At 38.9% G+C, this 20,483-nt stretch overlaps 1 protein-coding gene across 1 annotated transcript in view; it reads right to left on the bottom strand.

Annotated features, from left to right (window-relative positions):
• Window positions 1-20,259, bottom strand: part of RPL3L (ribosomal protein L3 like) — a 46,803-nt gene extending 26,544 nt beyond the window's left edge. Inside the window, exons 1-3 of the mRNA XM_053695093.1 lie at window positions 20,103-20,259; window positions 7,934-8,126; window positions 1,809-1,977 (exon numbers count right to left, since the gene is read on the bottom strand). Of these exons, the coding sequence (XP_053551068.1) occupies window positions 1,809-1,977; window positions 7,934-8,126; window positions 20,103-20,105 (365 nt within the window). The 5' untranslated portion in view covers window positions 20,106-20,259. The remainder of the gene's footprint in view (window positions 1-1,808; window positions 1,978-7,933; window positions 8,127-20,102) is intronic.
• Window positions 20,260-20,483: the final 224 nt, after the last annotated feature.

The following is a 20,483-nucleotide window of genomic DNA, read 5'->3' as shown; positions in this document are numbered from 1 at the left end:
TTGTATAGTAGAAGAATAAAGAGGAACTGGAAACCTCCTCATTGTGCATGATGTCACATGTAATAAGGAAGAACACATAGGCAGAAATACTACATTATGGGGTAGATTTATCATAGTGCGAGCAGACATGATACAATGTAGCGTATTATGTCCTCTGCACATCGATAAATGCCGACAACATACGCTGTCTGCATTTATCATTGCACCAGCAATTCTTGTGAACTGCTGGTGCAATGCCGCCCCCTGCAGATTCGCGGGCAATCGGCAGTTAGCAGGGGGTGTCAATCAACCCAATCATATTCGATCTGGTTGATTTCTGTCCACGGCCTCAGAGCAGGCGGACAAGTTATGGAGCAGCGGTCTTTAGACTGCTGCTTCATAACTTCTGCTGCTGGCGAGCCTAAAGGCTCACGCGGAAACAGGGGCATCAAGCTCCATACAGAGATTGATAAATCGGCCCCTATGACTTGTGGTGCATGGCTGGCATTAAAGGGACATGAAACTTAAAAATGTTATTTCATGATTTAGACAGAACATGTGATTTTAAACAAGTTGAAAGTAAAATGTTTGCAAGCGAAAGACGATGCATGCTAACTGTTGGTCTTAAGATATCGCAACCGTGCTAACTTATTCTCTCTATAGACTTCAAAGGAGAGCGCAAATAAAAACTAAACCCAACACCTATTGCTTGCACGCTAACACAATCACATTTTACCAAGTGCGCCATACCCAACATGACTTATGAATATTTTACACTCCAATGTGTCTGAGAAGTACACAATTGATAGAGCTGCTCTTTCATATAGATGGCAGAACTGCAAACCTACCAATGGAGGGTTTCAAAAACAGGGAGGTGGTAGAAGTTGTGGGTGGTGGTCAACTGGTGTTTTGGGGTTGGAGACATGATGGGAGGGGCAGGTTTGTGGGTGTGAAGTGTTGAACTTGTCGTAAGTGGGGATGTGTTCCATGGTTGAACTAGGCAGAGCCAGGGTATGTCCTGGGTAGAGCTTAAGAAGCCCTAAAAACTATGATGTTTATCCCTGATTAGGCACTGCGGGCAGGAAAGTGGGTAGGCCACCCAACCTTAGACAATCCTGCAGTATCCATAAACGTTTGGAGGTCTGGAATTGTATTGAGTGCAGCCGTCCCTTTTATGTTCCTTTACTAAAGGGAGGTGAGACAGAGCAAGGGTGTTTAGAGGGGTAAAACTGAGGTCTATGTTTCTATAGATACCATTGGTGCCTGCAGTAATGTTTCAGGGGGTGATGCAAACAAAAATTAAACCAATAAATATCTTCACAGGGAACTTATTTATATAACATAAGACATAACAGAAACTTTCCTTAAAAAAAGGCTAGATAATATTCCAGTCCTACACTAAATGAGCAATCTCTCTTGCTGTTCCCTCAGACCTCATTGCATGAGCCAGGTTCCACAATCTTCTGGGGCAGGTTGCGGTGAGGTCAGGATGCAGGGAACCAATAGGAGTGAACCTCATTCTGCAACCTACAGGGGGCTCTGGGGAAACCTCACTGTTTATATAGTGCTGCACCTTTCCCTACATCGCTATGGGGAGGATGCTTGCACATGATCCGTCTACATAATGGCTGTACTCTCCATGAACTGGCTCATTTCTCAAAAGTAATCTTCCCAATTACTCAGTGTCCTAATCCCCTACTAGTAGGGCACAGTAGTCCCCCTCATGACTGATACATAGGTGCAACCAAGTGTCAAATCTTGCCCTGAAAAATGGTATTCTCCCATGTTTATCTTGCCACCTCACATTACCCATGAGGTTACAGCCATACCAGTTCTTGTAGAAGCGTCTCTTGCACTCATCGCTTAGGTGCTCAGCAAATATGGTCTTCAAACTCCGTAGGCCTCGTGGGGTCTCTACATATCCCACCAAACCGACCACAACTAATGGTGGGGTCTCAATGATTGTCACAGCTTCCACCGACTCTCTTTTAGAAATCTCTGAGAAAAAAGTGTACACAACCAGGGGTTAAAGGGATAAGACACTGTAGGGTCATTTTTTGATACACACTTTACTGCAAGTGGGTTGATTTCTAAACATTGTTATTTTCTGAACAAGGTAAGAAGCAACTTGGTTTTGCTTCCATTAGCAACAAAACAAGGACCATTAAATAGACAATATCATTCATGGGCATTCACAATGGAGTCAAGAGGAAGCAAACACTATGGCCTAGATTTGGAGTTTGGCGTTAGCCGTGAAAACCAGCGTTAGAGGCTCCTAACGCTGGTTTTAGGCTACCTCCGGTATTTGGAGTCACTCAAAAAAGGGTCTAACGCTCACTTTTCAGCCGCGACTTTTCCATACCGCAGATCCCCTTAAGTCAATTGCGTATCCTATCTTTTCAATGGGATCTTTCTAACTCCGGTATTTAGAGTCGTGTCTGAAGTGAGCGTTAGACATCTAACGACAAAACTCCAGCCGCAGGAAAAAAGTCAGTAGTTAAGAGCTTTCTGGGCTAACGCCGGTTTATAAAGCTCTTAACTACTGTACTCTAAAGTACACTAACACCCATAAACTACCTATGTACCCCTAAACCGAGGTCCCCCCACATCGCCGCCACTCGATTAAATTTTTTTAACCCCTAATCTGCCGACCGCCACCTACGTTATACTTATGTACCCCTAATCTGCTGCCCCTAACACCGCCGACCCCTATATTATATTTATTAACCCCTAACCTGCCCTCCACAACATCGCAGCCAGCTACCTACAATAATTAACCCCTAATCTGCCGACCGCAAAGCGCCGCCACCTACGTTATACTTATGTACCCCTAATCTGCTGCCCCTAACACCGCCGACCCCTATATTATATTTATTAACCCCTAACCTGCCCCCCACAACGTCGCAGCCAGCTACCTACAATAATTAACCCCTAATCTGCCGACCGCAAAGCGCCGCCACCTATGTTATACTTATGTACCCCTAATCTGCTGCCCCTAACACCACCGACCCCTATATTATATTTATTAACCCCTAATCTGCCCCCCTCAACGTCGCCTCCACCTGCCTACACTTATTAACCCCTAATCTGCCGAGCGGACCGCACAGCTATTATTATAAAGTTATTAACCCCTAATCCGCCTCACTAACCCTATAATAAATAGTATTAACCCCTAATCTGCCCTCCCTAACATCGCCGACACCTAACTTCAAACATTAACCCCTAATCTGCCGACTGGAGCTCACCGCTATTCTAATAAATGTATTAACCCCTAAAGCTAAGTCTAACCCTAACACTAACACCCCCCTAAATTAAATATAATTTAAATCTAACGAAATTAATTAACTCTTATTAAATAAATTATTCCTATTTAAAGCTAAATACTTACCTGTAAAATAAATCCTAATATAGCTACAATATAAATTATAATTATATTATAGCTATTTTAGGATTTATATTTATTTTACAGGTAACTTTGTATTTATTTTAACCAGGTACAATAGCTATTAAATAGTTAAGAACTATTTAATAGCTACAATAGTTAAAATAATTACAAAATTACCTGTAAAATAAATCCTAACCTAAGTTACAATTAAACCTAACACTACACTATCAATAAATTAATTAAATAAACTACCTACAATTACCTACAATTAACCTAACACTACACTATCAATAAATTAATTAAATACAATTCCTACAAATAAATACAATTAAATAAACTAGCTAAAGTACAAAAAATAAAAAAGAACTAAGTTACAAAAAATAAAAAAATATTTACAAACATAATAAAAATATTACAACAATTTTAAACTAATTACACCTACTCTAAGCCCCCTAATAAAATAACAAAGCCCCCCAAAATAAAAAAATGCCCTACCCTATTCTAAATTACTAAAGTTCAAAGCTCTTTTACCTTACCAGCCCTGAACAGGGCCCTTTGCGGGGCATGCCCCAAGAAGTTCAGCTCATTTGCCTGTAAAAAAAAACATACAATACCCAAGCCCCCCAACATTACAACCCACCACCCACATACCCCTAATCTAACCCAAACCCCCCTTAAATAAACCTAACACTAAGCCCCTGAAGATCTTCCTACCTTGTCTTCACCTCACCGGGTTCAACGATCTGTCCAGAAGAGCTCCTCTGATGTCCTGATCCAAGCCCAAGCGGGGGGCTGAAGAGGTCCATGATCCGGCTGAAGTCTTCATCCAAGCGGGGCAGAAGAGGTCTTCCATCCGATTGAAGTCTTCATCCAAGCGGGATCTTCTATGGTCATCCATCCGGAGCGGAGCGGCGGGATCCTGAAGACCTCCGACGCGGAACATCCATCCTGGCCGACGACTGAACGACGAATGACGGTTCCTTTAAATGACGTCATCCAAGATGGCGTCCCTCGAATTCCGATTGGCTGATAGGATTCTATCAGCCAATCGGAATAAAGGTAGGAATATTCTGATTGGCTGATGGAATCAGCCAATCAGAATCAAGTTCAATCCGATTGGCTGATCCAATCAGCCAATCAGATTGAGCTCGCATTCTATTGGCTGTTCCGATCAGAATATTCCTACCTTAATTCCGATTGGCTGATAGAATCCTATCAGCCAATCGGAATTCGAGGGACGCCATCTTGGATGACGTCATTTAAAGGAACCGTCATTCGTCGTTCAGTCGTCAGCCAGGATGGATGTTCCGCGTCGGAGGTCTTCAGGATCCTGCCGCTCTGCTCCGGATGGATGACCATAGAAGATCCCGCTTGGATGAAGACTTCAATCGGATGGAAGACCTCTTCTGCCCCGCTTGGATGAAGACTTCAGCCGGATCATGGACCTCTTCAGCCCCCCGCTTGGGCTTGGATCAGGACATCGGAGGAGCTCTTCTGGACAGATCGTTGAACCCGGTGAGGTGAAGACAAGGTAGGAAGATCTATTTAAGGGGGGTTTAGGTTAGATTAGGGGTATGTGGGTGGTGGGTTGTAATGTTGGGGGGCTTGGGTATTGTATGGTTTTTTTTACAGGCAAAAGAGCTGAACTTCTTGGGGCATGCCCCACAAAGGGCCCTGTTCAGGGCTGGTAAGGTAAAAGAGCTTTGAACTTTAGTAATTTAGAATAGGGTAGGGCATTTTTTTTATTTTGGGGGGCTTTGTTATTTTATTAGGGGGCTTAGAGTAGGTGTAATTAGTTTAAAATTGTTGTAATATTTTTATTATGTTTGTAAATATTTTTTTATTTTTTGTAACTTATTTCTTTTTTATTTTTTGTACTTTAGTTAGTTTATTTCATTGTAGTTATTTGTAGGTATTGTATTTAATTAATTTATTGATAGTGTAGTGTTAGGTTAATTGTAGGTAATTGTAGGTAGTTTATTTAATTAATTTATTGATAGTGTAGTGTTAAGTTTAATTGTAACTTAGGTTAGGATTTATTTTACAGGTAATTTTGTAATTATTTTAACTATTGTAGCTATTAAATAGTTCTTAACTATTTAATAGCTATTGTACCTGGTTAAAATAAATACAAAGTTACCTGTAAAATAAATATAAATCCTAAAATAGCTATAATATAATTATAATTTATATTGTAGATATATTAGGATTTATTTTACAGGTAAGTATTTAGCTTTAAATAGGAATAATTTATTTAATAAGAGTTAATTAATTTCGTTAGATTTAAATTATATTTAATTTAGGGGGGTGTTAGTGTTAGGGTTAGACTTAGCTTTAGGGGTTAATACATTTATTAGAATAGCGGTGAGCTCCAGTCGGCAGATTAGGGGTTAATGTTTGAAGTTAGGTGTCAGCGATGTTAGGGAGGGCAGATTAGGGGTTAATACTATTTATTATAGGGTTAGTGAGGCGGATTAGGGGTTGATAACTTTATAATAATATCGGTGCGGTCCGGTCGGCAGATTAGGGGTTAATAAGTGTAGGCAGGTGGAGGCGACGTTGTGGGGGGCAGATTAGGGGTTAATAAATATAATATAGGGGTCGGCGATTTTAGGGCAGCAGATTAGGGGTACATAGGGATAATGTAAGTAGCGGCGGTTTACGGAGCGGCAGATTAGGGGTTAATAATAATATGCAGGGGTCAGCGATAGCGGGGGCGGCAGAATAGGGGTTAATAAGTGTAAGGTTAGGGGTTTTTAGACTCGGGGTACATGTTAGAGTGTTAGGTGCAGACGTAGGAAGTGTTTTCCCATAGCAAACAATGGGGCTGCGTTAGGAGCTGAACGCGGCTTTTTTGCTGGTGTTTTTTTCAGCTCAAACAGCCCCATTGTTTTCTATGGGGGAATCGTGCACGAGCACGTTTTTGAGGCTGGCCGCTTGCGTAAGCAACTCTGGTATCGAGAGTTGAAGCTGCGTTAAAAATGCTCTACGCTCCTTTTTTGGAGCCTAACGCAGCCTTTATGTGGACTCTCAATACCAGAGTTATTTTTATGGTGCGGCCAGAAAAAAGCCGGCGTTAGCTACGCGGGTCCTTACCGACAAAACTCCAAATCTAGGCCTGTATGTCTAGAGTCTGATACTGGGGACAGACCATCAAATTTACCCTAAAGGCACATGAATACTCCTAATTTTTCTTTCATGATTCAGATAGAGTATACAATTTCAAAGAATTTTCGAGTTTAAATCTATTATCATATTTGCTTCATATTCTTGGTATTCTTTGTTTAAGGAGCAGCTACGCACTACTGGGAGCTAGCTGAAGATATAGTTTAAAGGGACACTGAACCCAATTTTTTTCTTTTGTGATTCAGATAGAGCATGCAATTTTAAGCAACTTTCTAATTTACTCCTATTATCAAATTTTCTTCGTTCTCTTGGTATGTTTATTTGAAAAGCAAGAATGTAAGTTTAGATGCCGGCCCATTTTTGGTGAACAACCTGGGTTGTCCTTGCTGATTGGACAGCACCAATAAACAAGTGCTGTCCATGGTCTGAACCAAACATTTACTGGCTCCTTAGCTTAGTTGCCTTCTTTTTCAAATAAAGATAGCAAGAGAACGAAGACAAATTTCTAATAGAAGCAAATTAGAAAGTTGCTTAAAATTGCATGCTCTATCTAAATCATGAAGGAACAAATTTGGGTTCAGTATCCCTTTAAGCCAATTAAAAGAGGCATATATGTGCAGTCAGTCACCAATCACCAGTTAGCTCTTGTAGAGCATTGTTGACACTGAGTCTACATAGGTATGCTTTTCACCAAAGGATACCAGGAGAATAAAGCAAATTAGAAGTAAAGATGGAAAATTGTTTAAATCTGCATGTTCTATATGAATCATTAAACTTTAATTTTTCATTTACATTCCCTTTAACACAGCTCCTGTGCCTCTTAGAGGGGTATTGCACCCCTATATGGAGAGGAGAACATCATATCTTTCAATTTAGGGACCATCTAGTTATAACTTGGACTGTGTAACAGTGACAAATTTCTTATTTGTTGGAAACGATGCTTAGAATAATAAGTGTGGAAGGGCTCAGAACTGTGCGTTTATCTCAGGCAAAAAAGAATCCATGTACCTGAGGTCACCTATTAAAAAGAGGAGAAGCTCCTTTTTCAAATTAAAAATCACTTTACACTCTAGATATCATGTGATCAATACTCAAATTGCAATTTCATAACCCATTAAAGACCAAGGTTTGGTGAAGTTATGGGAGTTATGTAAGGCCATGTGCATTTAAGGAAATGGTTTAGTGCATTATTTATAGAAATCTGAATATGGTGGAAAAATGCATCAGATGGGACACTAATGCAGAGTTCCGAATATGTGACAATCAAGAAAAATGCTGGATGGTTGGGAGCTCTGCAATGACCAACATGATTGGCTGTTACCTAAAGCATGCACACAGAGGTTTGGGATGATTAGAGAATGCCAAAAGGTTGCACTAGGGGAACGTAAATAGCAGAAATCAAACCTATACAGGCACCTCCCCTACAAGTTACTGATCACTTACTCTGCCCTGGTCTGTGGACTTCTCTCAAGGTGTGTGTCATCCCAGCCTTGTAGCCCATGAATGCTGTTAAGTGGACAGGCTTACTCGGGTCATCTTTGGGCCAAGTTTTCACTTTGCCTCGGTGACGTTTACTACGTTTACAAGGCAGGAACCCCAGGTGGCCATGCCTGGGAGCTGAGAACTTCCGATGAGACTAATGAGCAGGAAATGAATAAAAAAACAGTAAGGTAATGACATCAAGAAATGATTACATCTTAAAGGACCACTAAACACAGAATAACATAATCAGCAACTACATAATAATAAGACAATGCAAAAGCACTTTGTTTGAATTTTAAATGAGTAGTAGTTTTCTTTCTGACAAATTTTAATATTATTTGCAGGTTCCTTCCTACTGTATCATGTGACAGCCATTGGCCAATCACAAAATTTATATACGTACATTCTGTGAATTCTTGCACATGCTCAGTAGGAGCTGGGGCCTCACAAAAGTGTGCAAATAAAACGATTGTGCACATTTAGATAATGAAAGTGAATTGGAAAATTGTTTAAAATGATGTGCTCTATCTGAATAATGAAAGTTTAATTTTTGACTTGACTCTCCCTTTAAGCACTATCTCTGTAGCCCATATTAAAAGTGAATAATTGAAACGGAAAAGTGAATGTCCCAAAAGGTTTAATTATGTGTAGTAAAAAAATGTACTTTCAATATTTATTTAAAAAAAAACTCTTATATGTACTCTGCATTCTAATATAAAATGTTTAATTAGGTAGCCGAATAAAGTAATTAATTATTTTGGCTCCTTTTTCTGTAATGTAACAGTTTACCAGTTCTGAGAACCAGAAGTGCACACTGCAGATGTTTCAAGCCTAACCCTGCTTCATATTTGGCCCCAGAAGATATGATAAGATAAGATACGAAAAACAATGAAGATGTTACTAACAAAATGACAGTGACTACCTGTGTCTACTCCAGGAATACTGCTGATAAAACAAAACAAAGGTACCATATAGTGGTCTGAATACACAGCTTACATGAGGCTAAGAAACATGTTGCCTGAGCTCACTACCTCCCTGTGAAGTTCTTGTTATTGTAAAGCTACATGAAAACCAAAATGTAAGTTGTTTTATGGTATCCTATGTTGAAGAGTAAACTAAGGTAGTCTCAATAGCAGCAATTTACTAGTAGGAGCTATCTGGTGATTGGTGGCTACACAGATACAGTATGTCTCTTGTCATTGGATCACCTGATGGGTCCAGCTAGCTCCCAGTAGTGCATTGCTGCTCCTGAGCCTACCCAGGTTTGCTATTCACCAAAGGATGCCAACAGGGGTGGAACAATGTTTGTCTAGGCCTCCTAGCAATTGTTGTTCTAGGCCCCCTCAGTCCTAACCTTCTCCCTACCCCCCTACCGCCTGGTCTGCAGAGCAGCAGGCTTGCAACACGCCATGTGCACACAGGTCACTCTGTGGCCTCCCTCTGCTCCCTGCCACTGGTCCCCAGCAGGTGATGCGACCCTGAAAAGCTGGGCAGGCAGCATCAAGGTGGATCACTCTTATCTGTGGGCCCCCAAGCCTTGCAGGGTGACTGGATAGCAAGTAGGGTTGCCAGGTGTCCAGTATTCTACCAGACAGGCCCTGTACACTTAAATGTCCCATTTTTTTTAAAGTCCCCTAAGTGGCAGCTACAGTTTAAAGGTCTGATTTACCTCTATACATTACAAATATGGCCCAGAAAGAAGAGACATTGCACATGTACTACTCTATGGGGGATATCTATCAAACCATCAACTTTGTTGCATTCAACGGCACCAATACGCTCACCTAACATCGCGGTCGCGGACCTGAATACGATCTCCATATTTATAAAAAAGCCGGCAAAAAGACGCGCACCAAGTATGGGGCGATGAGCATCGGACTGTTGTTAACTAACAGTCATCTATCCCGCATCTATTCGGCTTTTTACCAACTTTATTTATACCCTGTCACTAAATGCCGCCACTATATTAAAATGTTTAACCCTATTCTGCCACTCCCGGACCCCACGGCAACTAAATAAAGTTATTAACCCCTATTACGCTGCTCCTGGATCCTGCCACAACTAAATAAATGTTTTAAACCCTAAACCGCTAGCCTCCCACATCGCCATAAACTAAATTAAGCTATTAACCCCTAAACACAACAACCCGCTAACTTTACATTAAAATTACAACATCCCTATCTTATAATAAATTAAAACTTACCTGTAGAATTAAAAGAAACTTATTCTAAACTATTAAGTAACCTACCCTAACTATTATACTAAAATTACATTAAACTACCAATTAAATTAACTATATTACATATTAAAAAACCTAACCCTACTCAAATTATTTAAATCTACTATTAAAAAGTACTAAATTACAAAAAAAAAATAAACACTAAGATACAAAAAATAAAAAACACTAAATTACGGAAAAAAAACCCCACAGTTTCAAAAATAAAAACAAATTACACCTAATCTAACAGCCCTATCAAAATAAAAAAGCCCACCCAAAATAAAAAAAACCCTAGCCTACAATAAAGTACCAATGGCCCTTAAAATGGCCTTTTGCGGGGCATTGCCCCAAAGAAATCAGCTGTTTTACCTGAAAAGAAAAATACAAACACCCCCCCAACAGTAAAACCCACCACCCGACCAACCAACCAACCCCCCTTAATAAAAAGCCTATCTAAAAAACCTAAGCTCCCCATTGCCCTGAAAATGGCATTTGTATGGAAATTGCCCTTAAAAGGGCATTTAGCTCTTTTACATGCCCAGACCCTACTCTAAAAATAAAACCCTCCCAAAAAAACCTTAAATAAACCTAACACTAACCGCCGACAATCTACTTACATTTATTGAAGTCCGGACATCTATCTTCATCCAGCCAGCGAAGTCATCATCTAGGCGGCCTCTTCTATCTTCATCCATCCGGCACGGAGCGGGTCCATCCTGAAGACATCCGGCGCGGAGCTCCTCTTCAATACGGTCGATACTGTGGTTTTTGTTGTTGTTGTAATTTAGTACTTTTTAATAGTAGATTTAAATAATTTGAGTAGGGTTAGGTTTTTTAAATATGTAATATAGTTAATTTAATTGGCAGTTTAATGTAATTTTAGTATAATTGTTAGGGTAGCTTAATTAATAGTTTAGAATTAGTTTCTTTTAATTTTACAGGTAAGTTTTAATTTATTATAAGATAGGGATGTTGTAATTTTAATGTAAAGTTAGAGGGTTGTTAGGTTTAGGGGTTAATAGCTTAATTTAGTTTATGGCGATGTGGGGGGCTGGCAGGATAATACATTTATTTAGTTGCAGTGGGGTCCGGGAGCGGCGGAATAGGGGTTAATAACTTTATTTCGGTAGCGGCGATGTCGGAGGCAGCAGATTAGGGGTGTTTAGACTCAGGGCTTATGTTAGGGTGTTTTTTTTTTAAAGTTTTATTTATTGATTGAAAAGAGGAACAGGTTATACAAGTTAGTCTATCAAATAATACAATGAAAGGCGTACATACTTCATGATTAGTGTTATATACAGCTACTTATAACAAAAAGACAATACAGAATGCTTTTATTGAGTTCGACAACCTTATCCAATGATGCTTCTTGGAATAGAAGTTGTGGATACAATTAAGAAACCTATGCCTCGAAACATTTTCTCCTTTTTGAACAAACAAAAACCCAGAACAGATATAGAATACAGAAAAGAAAAAACTGGGAGAAAGAAAGGAAAAGGACGGGCTGGGAAAAGAAAGAAAAAAGGGAAGAAGCGAAAAAAAAAAAAAAAAAAAAAAGGGGAGAATTAAATTAAATTCCCCCACCCCCCCTCCCCAAGAGGTCGGGACCATCAAAAAATTAAGTAATTACACCACTACTGATTTCCCCTCTCAATACAGCATTCTGAATCCATTCAGAGTGCTTGAAGGGAGCAATGAGACTTCTTTGATCTTCCAGTGTATTGGAGAGAATATATTCTCCCCATTTCCTGAAAAATTTGGCAATTTCTTTTTCAGAGGATATCTGCGTCTCATATTGTTCATATATTAATTTGGAGTCTAACATATTCAGAAAGGATGTGAACATAGGGCTTCTATTGGATTTCCAGGAGGAGAAAATAATGTTTCTAGCGGTTAAGATTACAAAATTAACAAATTTTATGTTTCCCACCCTTTGATCGTATTGCCTTAAAAATATGCTTTCCTCCATCTTCAAAGAGATTTTATGCTTTAGAATTTTTGAGAGCCAAAATGAGACTTTTGCCCAAAACTGTTTTACTTTGGGACATGCCCAGATGCAATGGATCAAATTGGCATTTAGATAGTGACAGCGTGTACATTCATATCTTTGCGTATTATTCCACTTCCCTAGCTTCTCTGGGGTGATATAAGTCCTATTAATTAATCTAAGGTGAGATTCGCGCCAAGATAACAGAGGCGTCGCTGACCAAGCCCTATCAATACTTTCTTGAATTGTCTTAAGCTCCAATTGCGGGATGTCTAATGACCATTTCTCATGGAGCCGTTCCATGCCATATACACCATCTTTAAACAGTAACAGACTGTACCAGTGAGATATGGAAGCTCTGCCAAGCTGACGGCGTGACAGAGCTTTAGTTAAAATTTCCCAGTTTTTGTAGAAGTCTGCAAGTACTGTATTATTGAGAAAATGCCTAATTTGAAAATAACCAAACAAATCGCGGTTAGGGAGATTATATTTTTCTTTTAGGGAGCCGAATGAATGAATAACTTGTCTATCTTCATCAATACATTGTGCAAAGTAGGCGAGGCCCCCTACCTTCCACCTCTTGAAAATTTCGGTATCAGAACCTGCGGGGAAGAGTGGGTTATTCTGAATAGGTAGATATCTAGAACACTGGAAATTGGCACCCACCACCGTGCATAATTTTTGCCAGGCTATGATAGGGTTTCTAAGAGTGTGCATTGCTTTAAGTAAAGGAGGCCAATCTTTTTGCCTCAAGTGTATTAGGGCTTTTAAGCTGTGCGGTTTAAGAAGACCGACTTCAACATCCTGAGGCGCTAGCTGACTCATATCTAATAACCAATCTGGTACTATCTTCATCAAGCAGGCCAAATTATAATTATAGATTGAGGGAAGGGCAAAGCCTGCGTTTTCCTTGGGTTGGGATAGTCTTTTTAGCGACATTTTGTGCTTTGTTTTTCCCCATAGAAATCTCCTAAATGCCGAATTTAACCTATTTATATCTCCTTTGCGTAAGAACAGTGGGATATTCTGCATTATATACAGAAGTTTGGGGAGTGCGATCATTTTTATGAGATTTATTTTGGCAGCTAGTGTTAATGTAAATGATGTCCATCTAGAGATATCCTCTAGAATTTTCTTAATTACGCCATCGATATTAGCTCGATACCACTCTTCCGGGCAGTTTGTGACATTAATCCCTAGATATTTAACCATTTTAACCTCCTTAAAGGGCAATGCCCCCAGAGAATCTCTGGTCTTGTTTAACCACATAACCTCTGATTTACTATCATTTATTGTATAACCTGAAAATGAACCATATCGTTTCAATAGACTCAGTAATGTAGAAACATTCTCCTTAGTGTTGGAAAGGAATACAAGCAAATCATCTGCATAAAGGGAGATTTGAATGTCTGTCTCCCCAAGTCTAATCCCCTTAATGGTATTGCGTAGTACTATAGCCAGTGGTTCAATGCAGAGATTGAAAAGTAGTGGAGAGAGTGGGCACCCTTGTCGAGTGCCCCGCGCCAATTGAAACCATTCTGTGGTCCTGCCATTCACAATTAGGGCAGATCTTGGATTCTGATATAGAGCTTGTATAAAGGACAGGAAGGCACCTCTCATGCCAAACTGTTCCACTGTGGTAAATAAGTGATCCCACCCAATGGAATCAAAAGCCTTTTCGGCGTCGAGAGCAATGATAACCTTATCCTCCCTATCAGCCTCATTTGATTTCTTCCTAATGTTATGATATTCTGTTGTTAATAGTAGTTTCCTTAGATTTGAAAAGACAGATCTGCCCTTTAAGAAGCCCGTTTGGTCTGGGTGGATGAGTTTGTCCATAATTTTTTGTAATCTAGCTGCCAAGATACTTGTTAATAATTTATAATTGGCATTGAGTAGGGATATAGGGCGATATGAATCTAGTTTTTCTGCATCCTTGCCCTTCTTTAAAATTAACACTATTAGGGAGGCACTGAAATTAGACGAGATGGGATGTCCTTGCAGGTAATATGCATTAAATAGATCACATAGAGGTTCCGTTATTTGCTGTGTGAGTATTTTATAGAACTCTGCCGGAAAAGTGTCCGGACCTGAGGCCTTATTCAACTTACTACCTTTTATTGCCTGAGTGACTTCATCTTTATTAATTGGTTCGCACAATGATTTGCCTGCTTCATCATCCAATGTCGGAAGCCTACATATATCCCAGAAAGCTTTTTTATTATCCACATTGATATCCTTAGGTGAAAAGATTTGGGTATAATATTCTAAAAAGTTTTTGCTTATGTCCTTAGACTGTGTTAAGCGACTACCATTAACTGATATTGCAGATATGAAGTTAGAGCCCCGATTTTGTTTGACTAAGTTAGCTAAATTTTTACCAATCTTTCCTCCAAACTTATATAACCTTGCATTGGGCCTGGCCACCGTATAGGCAGCTTTTTGTTGGAGGAATATATCTCTTTCTTTTTTTGCTTTAGCATAATTCTGCCAGTTAGATGGCGAAGCTGTATGTAGATATGTGTTAGGGTGTTAGGTGTAAACGTTACTGGTTTTCAACCATAGAAATCAATGGGCTATCTGACAGCCTCGAACATAAGCTTTCGCTGCTTTCAGACTCTCATTGATTTTTATGGCAGTCGCGGCCTCCAGGGTGGCGAATTGAAAACCAGGTACGCTGGGCCGGAATAGCAGCAAGCGTACCTGTTAACTATTTGATAACTTTGAAAAAGTGTCAAATAGAGCCGAACATTTGTAATGACGTAAGCATCGATCTGTGATTTAAACTATTGCCGGTCTGTAGAGTTTGATAACTAGGTCGGATCAAGCTTGCCACAATTACGCTGCGGAATTCCAGAGTATTTGAGGTTGACGGCTTGATAAATATCCCCCTATGTGTTACTGACAGCCAGGGATGCTAAAAACAAACCCTTGTCTTGTGTGTTTTGGGCAGTTTGTGGGATGTTACAATATTGATCCTTGTGTGTTAAATGTAGCCACTGGGTTAAAATCGTAGCTCTGAGTTTTTTATGGGAAACCATCAGGGTGTAAAGACTCTATGGGGTAGATTTAACAAGCAGCGGATGCTGCCATCTACCCCGTAGTTTCAGGTTCCCCTGAAACGTAAGTTAAGAAGCAGCAGTCTTAAAGTGAAAGTAAATCCTAGAGTTGTACAAACGCTAGGATTTACTATTGAAACAAATAAAGGGCACTTTCATTCTTTAAGTATTAGATACTTCATGTAGAAAGCTCCTTTGTTTGTTTCAACTGATCACCATTTTCAACTGCTACATCAACCCACGGCTAAAACAATTTTTGCTAAGAGGTGACGTTTTCACCTCTTAGCCAATAGCCGTGCGGTAAATCCGGGTTGGCGCCCATGGGAGACGATTTACCGCACGACTATTGGCTAAGAGGTGAAAACGTCACCTCTTAGCAAAAATTGTTTTAGCAGTGGGCTGCTGTAGCATTGCAGAAGCAGTTCACCAGAACTGCTTGTGCAATGTTAAATGCATCAACAGCGATGTCTGTCGGACATGATATGCAGCGCGATCATGTCGGACAGACAATTGATAAATCGGCCCCTTACATATAGGAAACCAGATCTTTACAGCTAGTAAATTACAAATAACACATTAAACAGACTAGCACCAGAGAATAGATGCTCTTGTAAACCATCAGAGGGGGAAGGTCTATCTATCTATCTATCTATCTATCTATCATCTATCTTTCTGTCTGTCTATCTACTGTATATATGAAAGGAAAGAGGTGATATGATTGTAACTTTCAAGTATATGAAGGGGCTTAGTAAACCTGACGCTGTGAGTATTTTTCATAAAAAGAAAAATTCAAGAACAAGGGATCTTGATTTTAAGCTGAAGGGTAGTAGTTTCAGGAGTAATTTGCTGATAAACTTCTTTACAGAAAGGGTGATTGATTCATGAAATAAACTACCTAATGAGATGGTAATGACAAACACTGTGGGGGACTTTAAGAATGCCTGGGATAAGCTTAAGGCTGTCCTACATACTGGATACGTTAGAAAATATCAGCAGGCTTGCTGCGCCTATGGTTCTTATCTGCCGTCAAAATCTATGTTTTTATGTTTCTATAAAGTCCAACATGCTGAAAGGAAATATGACTTGCGAATTGTTGTCCCTTTACTGAAACATAATAAAATATTTACAAAATAAAAAAAGAAAAACATATTTCTCTCTAATAAGCTTTCTGTAGAGAGGTTGTACAACTAACTAAATGGATCCAGCAACAAGATTGTAAAATGATCCATTTGGCAGATTGACCCTTCTCTGAAGTCAGCACCTTTAAATAACTTCACTGCCATTTCAGATATTTATATTAGCGGCATGAGCACCTGTATAGAACTCTCAAAATCAGCTGAAGCACTAGATAAAACATGTGTCATACGAGCTTACTGGCATGTTGTAATTATATCAGCCATTAAGCATTGGATTAAAAATAAACATTTAAAACTGTAATTTTGCTAGCAAAATTTGCATTTTGTTTTTTACAGTCCAGTCTTATCTCTTCTGATGTGGCTATAATGTCCCTTTTTTTACTTTCTTCTTTCTATCTTGTAAACCCTGAATGTTTTGCATTCTGATTCCAGTATTTTTCCTTAATTTATTGTAACCCCCAATCTCTTTTTCTCAGTAATCACCATGAGTATGTTTCATCAAAAAGTCTAAATGTTTTGGAAAATAATTTGACTTTCTAAAATTCTTTGAGGGACCTTATAACACTGATTTCTTAGATAATCTCACCAGAGCAGAGAGCATAATATCATTAGCTTACTTTATTTATATATATATATATCTATAAATATATATATATATGTATGTGTGTATATATATATATATATATACAGTATATATATACGTTGTATATATATATATATATATATATATATATAACCCCCAATTAAATAATATTGTATTATTAAATATTAAATAATGAAAAAGTGCTCTTTAACCTAATGGCTGCTATTAAATTTCCTTTATATATTATAAACAATGTATACATGTGCCACGTGATGTATAGGGGTAAAGTGTGTGGCTAGATTTCTATAATATGTTTATTGTGTGTAGGCTGACATTTTAGAGGTAACAGGACAGCACTACAGGTACTTGCTGTCTTCCACACAGCACTATACCAACCAAATATCCAGGATTACAATTGAGCAGGTCTTAATTTATTTATTTTTAAATCTTTATGTGTCAGTTGTTTTTTTTCACAAAAGATTGCAATTATGTATTTAAACACATCTGGTTTACCAAAGTCCATAATAGTCAGGGGCGAAACTACTGGGGGTGCAGAGGTTGCAATGGCGACTGGGCCCCCAAGGGTGGGGGCCCAGCTTAAAAAAATAAAATATTTTTTTTTTACAATAAAAAACGTTGACCTGCCACTGCCTGCACTGATATCATGTGAGTGTGACATGATGCTTCAATAGTGTCTCTGACTACAGGGGTTAGTATTTCTGTTTTACCCATTGGTGTTTATGTGTGTGTGTGTATGTGTATGTATGTGACTGTGTGTGTATTTATGCATGTATGTGTGTATGTTTGTGTATGTATGTGACTGTGTATGTATTTATGCATGTATGTGTGTGTGTATATATGTATGTGACTGTGTGTGTATTTATGCATGTGTGTGTGTGTGTGTGTGTGTGTGTGTGTGTATGTGTATGTATGTGACTGTGTGTGTATTTATGCATGTATGTGTGTGTGTGTGTATGTGACTGTGTGTGTATTTATGCATGTATGTGTATGTGTATGTGTGTGACTGTGTGTGTATTTATGCATGTATGTGTATGTGTATGTATGTGACTGTGTGTGTATTTATGCATGGATGTGTATGTGTATGTATGTGACTGTGTGTGTATTTATGCATGTATGTGTATGTGTATGTATGTGACTGTGTGTGTATTTATGCATATGTGTGTATGTATGTATGTGACTGTGTGTGTATTTATGCATGTATGTGTATGTGTATGTATGTGACTGTGTGTGTATTTATGCATGTTTGTGTGTATGTTTGTGGAACCAGCAAATTACAGACCTTGTTAATAGTTATTAATAACAATGGTTAAAGGGACACTGAACCCCAAAAAAATTTTTTTTTCCTGACTCAGATAGAGCATGCAATTGTTAGCAACTTTCTAATTTACTCCTATTATCGATTTTTCTTCGTTCACTTGCTATCTTTATTTGAAAAAGAAGGCATCTAAGCTTCTTTTTTTGGTTCAGCACTCTGGACAGCACTTTTTTTATTGGTGGATGAATTTATCCACCAATCAGCAAGGTCAACCCAGGTTATTCACCAAAAATGGGCCGGCATCTAAACTTACATTCTTGCATTTCAAATAAAGATACCAAGAGAACGAAGAAAAATTCATAATAGGAGTAAATTAGAAAGTTGCTTAAAATTGCATGCTCTATCTGAATCACGAAAGAAAAAATTGGGTTCAGTGTCCCTTTAAGTAATAGATGTTGTAATACTCCTATCCTATTGGTGGATAGGGACATGCATACACAAGCATGGAACCAAAAGGTGGGTTTATTCAGTACAGGCCCATCTGTGTTTAAAAAAAACCTGTAATACATTTTAGAATCCTCTATTTTTTATTTTTAAAAACAATACTCTTCCCTTCTCTTCCATTATACAGATACTTGAAGCATGAAGGTGGGGCATTGTATGGCTGATTTGCATATCCTTTCCCAGATTCCTCAGCTCCAGTACAAAAACTGGTAGTTCAGGTGTTCTGTAGGAGTGTGGGGGAAGTGTAGATGGGATATACAATGATATATTGGGGTAGATTTATTAAAGGTCGAGCGGACATGTTTAACTGTAATGAATTATGTCTGCCCAACCTCGCTAAATGCCGACAGTATACGCTGTCAGCATTTAACATTGCACAAGCATTTCTTGTGCAATGCCGCCCCCTGCACACTCGCGGCCAATCGGCTGCTAGCAGGAGCTGTCAATCATCCTCATCCTCATCGTATCGGATTGGGATGATTTCAGTTCGCCATCTAAAAGGTGTTGGAGAAGTTAAGGAGCTTCTTACGACCGCTGCTTCTTACCTTCCATTTCAGGCGAGCCTGAAACGATGGGCGTAAAAATCAGCATCCACTGTTTACTAAATCTAGCCCATTGAGTGTAATGTTATATTATTTACATGGTTAAAGTTGGAAAAATATAAGAATGATATTAAAGAAACATGAAAAAGAGCATGCGATTTTAAACAACTTCTGGTATAAACGTTTCCTTGTTCTCTTGGTGTCTTTTGTTGAAAAGCAGGGAAATCAGCTCAGGAGTGTGCACGTGTCTGAAGCAGTGGCAGCAGTTTTGCAAGAATGTTACCCATTTGTAAGAACACTAGAGGGTAGCACTATTCCCTGAAATGCAGTGCTCCAGAAACCTACCTAGGGATCTCTGTAACAAAGAATACCATTGGGAACAAAGCATAGTTTATAATAAAAGTAAATTGGAAACTGTCTGAATAAGAAAAGAATATTTTTGGGTATCAAATCCCTTTAAGAATATTTGTTGTCCCCCCCCCCCCCCCAAACAAACAAAAAACAGTAGGGCCAGGATTTTAAGTTTATGTTCCAGTTTATGAATGGTTTAGACCAGCAATATATTATTTGCCACCTATGATAATATATCCTTTATGTTTTCTTATCTGAACTAATTATACAAAGTTACATAGTAATCACACATAATGTAATGATTTAAGCACAACCATACAGCAGTCAAGGGGTTACACATAAAAAAGTATAATCCTTTGCAAAAGAGCCAGATTAAAATCTCTTCTTACAAGCCCTACGTTGCCCTCAGTGCCCAATTGAGACTTAAAGAGCTGGTATTTAAACCGAGAAGCAGAAAGGCATATACATACTGACCATAGGACTTGTCGCGGAGCTGGCTGTTGATAGAAAGAGGGTTTTGCCAAAGGGCTGATCCACTCTGATACTTAAGATGTAGGAGACACAAATTTAGAAGCTGGCTTCATATACTTCTATATTCATTACAAACACTGGGGGGATCTGGGAACGTGTGATATAAATCAGAGCGTCCTATTGGGGAAGGACAGTTGTCAGAGTTTTGATTAACTCCCTGGATGACAGTAACCTAGAAAGATAAGGCAACAATGGTGCAGTTTGCACAGAGACTGCTATTGTGATGGGTTAGACTAAGTATGGCTGTTACCTACTTAAAATGAGTTACATTCAAGGGACATTAGAATCAAAATATAATTCCCCATAAAATGTTTCAAAGGACAT

The sequence above is a fragment of the Bombina bombina genome, chromosome 11 (genome assembly GCF_027579735.1).
Source record: "Bombina bombina isolate aBomBom1 chromosome 11, aBomBom1.pri, whole genome shotgun sequence".
NCBI lineage: Eukaryota > Metazoa > Chordata > Amphibia > Anura > Bombinatoridae > Bombina > Bombina bombina.
The sequence above is the reverse complement of the archived record's forward strand: the minus strand, read 5'-3'. Positions and strand labels throughout refer to the sequence as shown.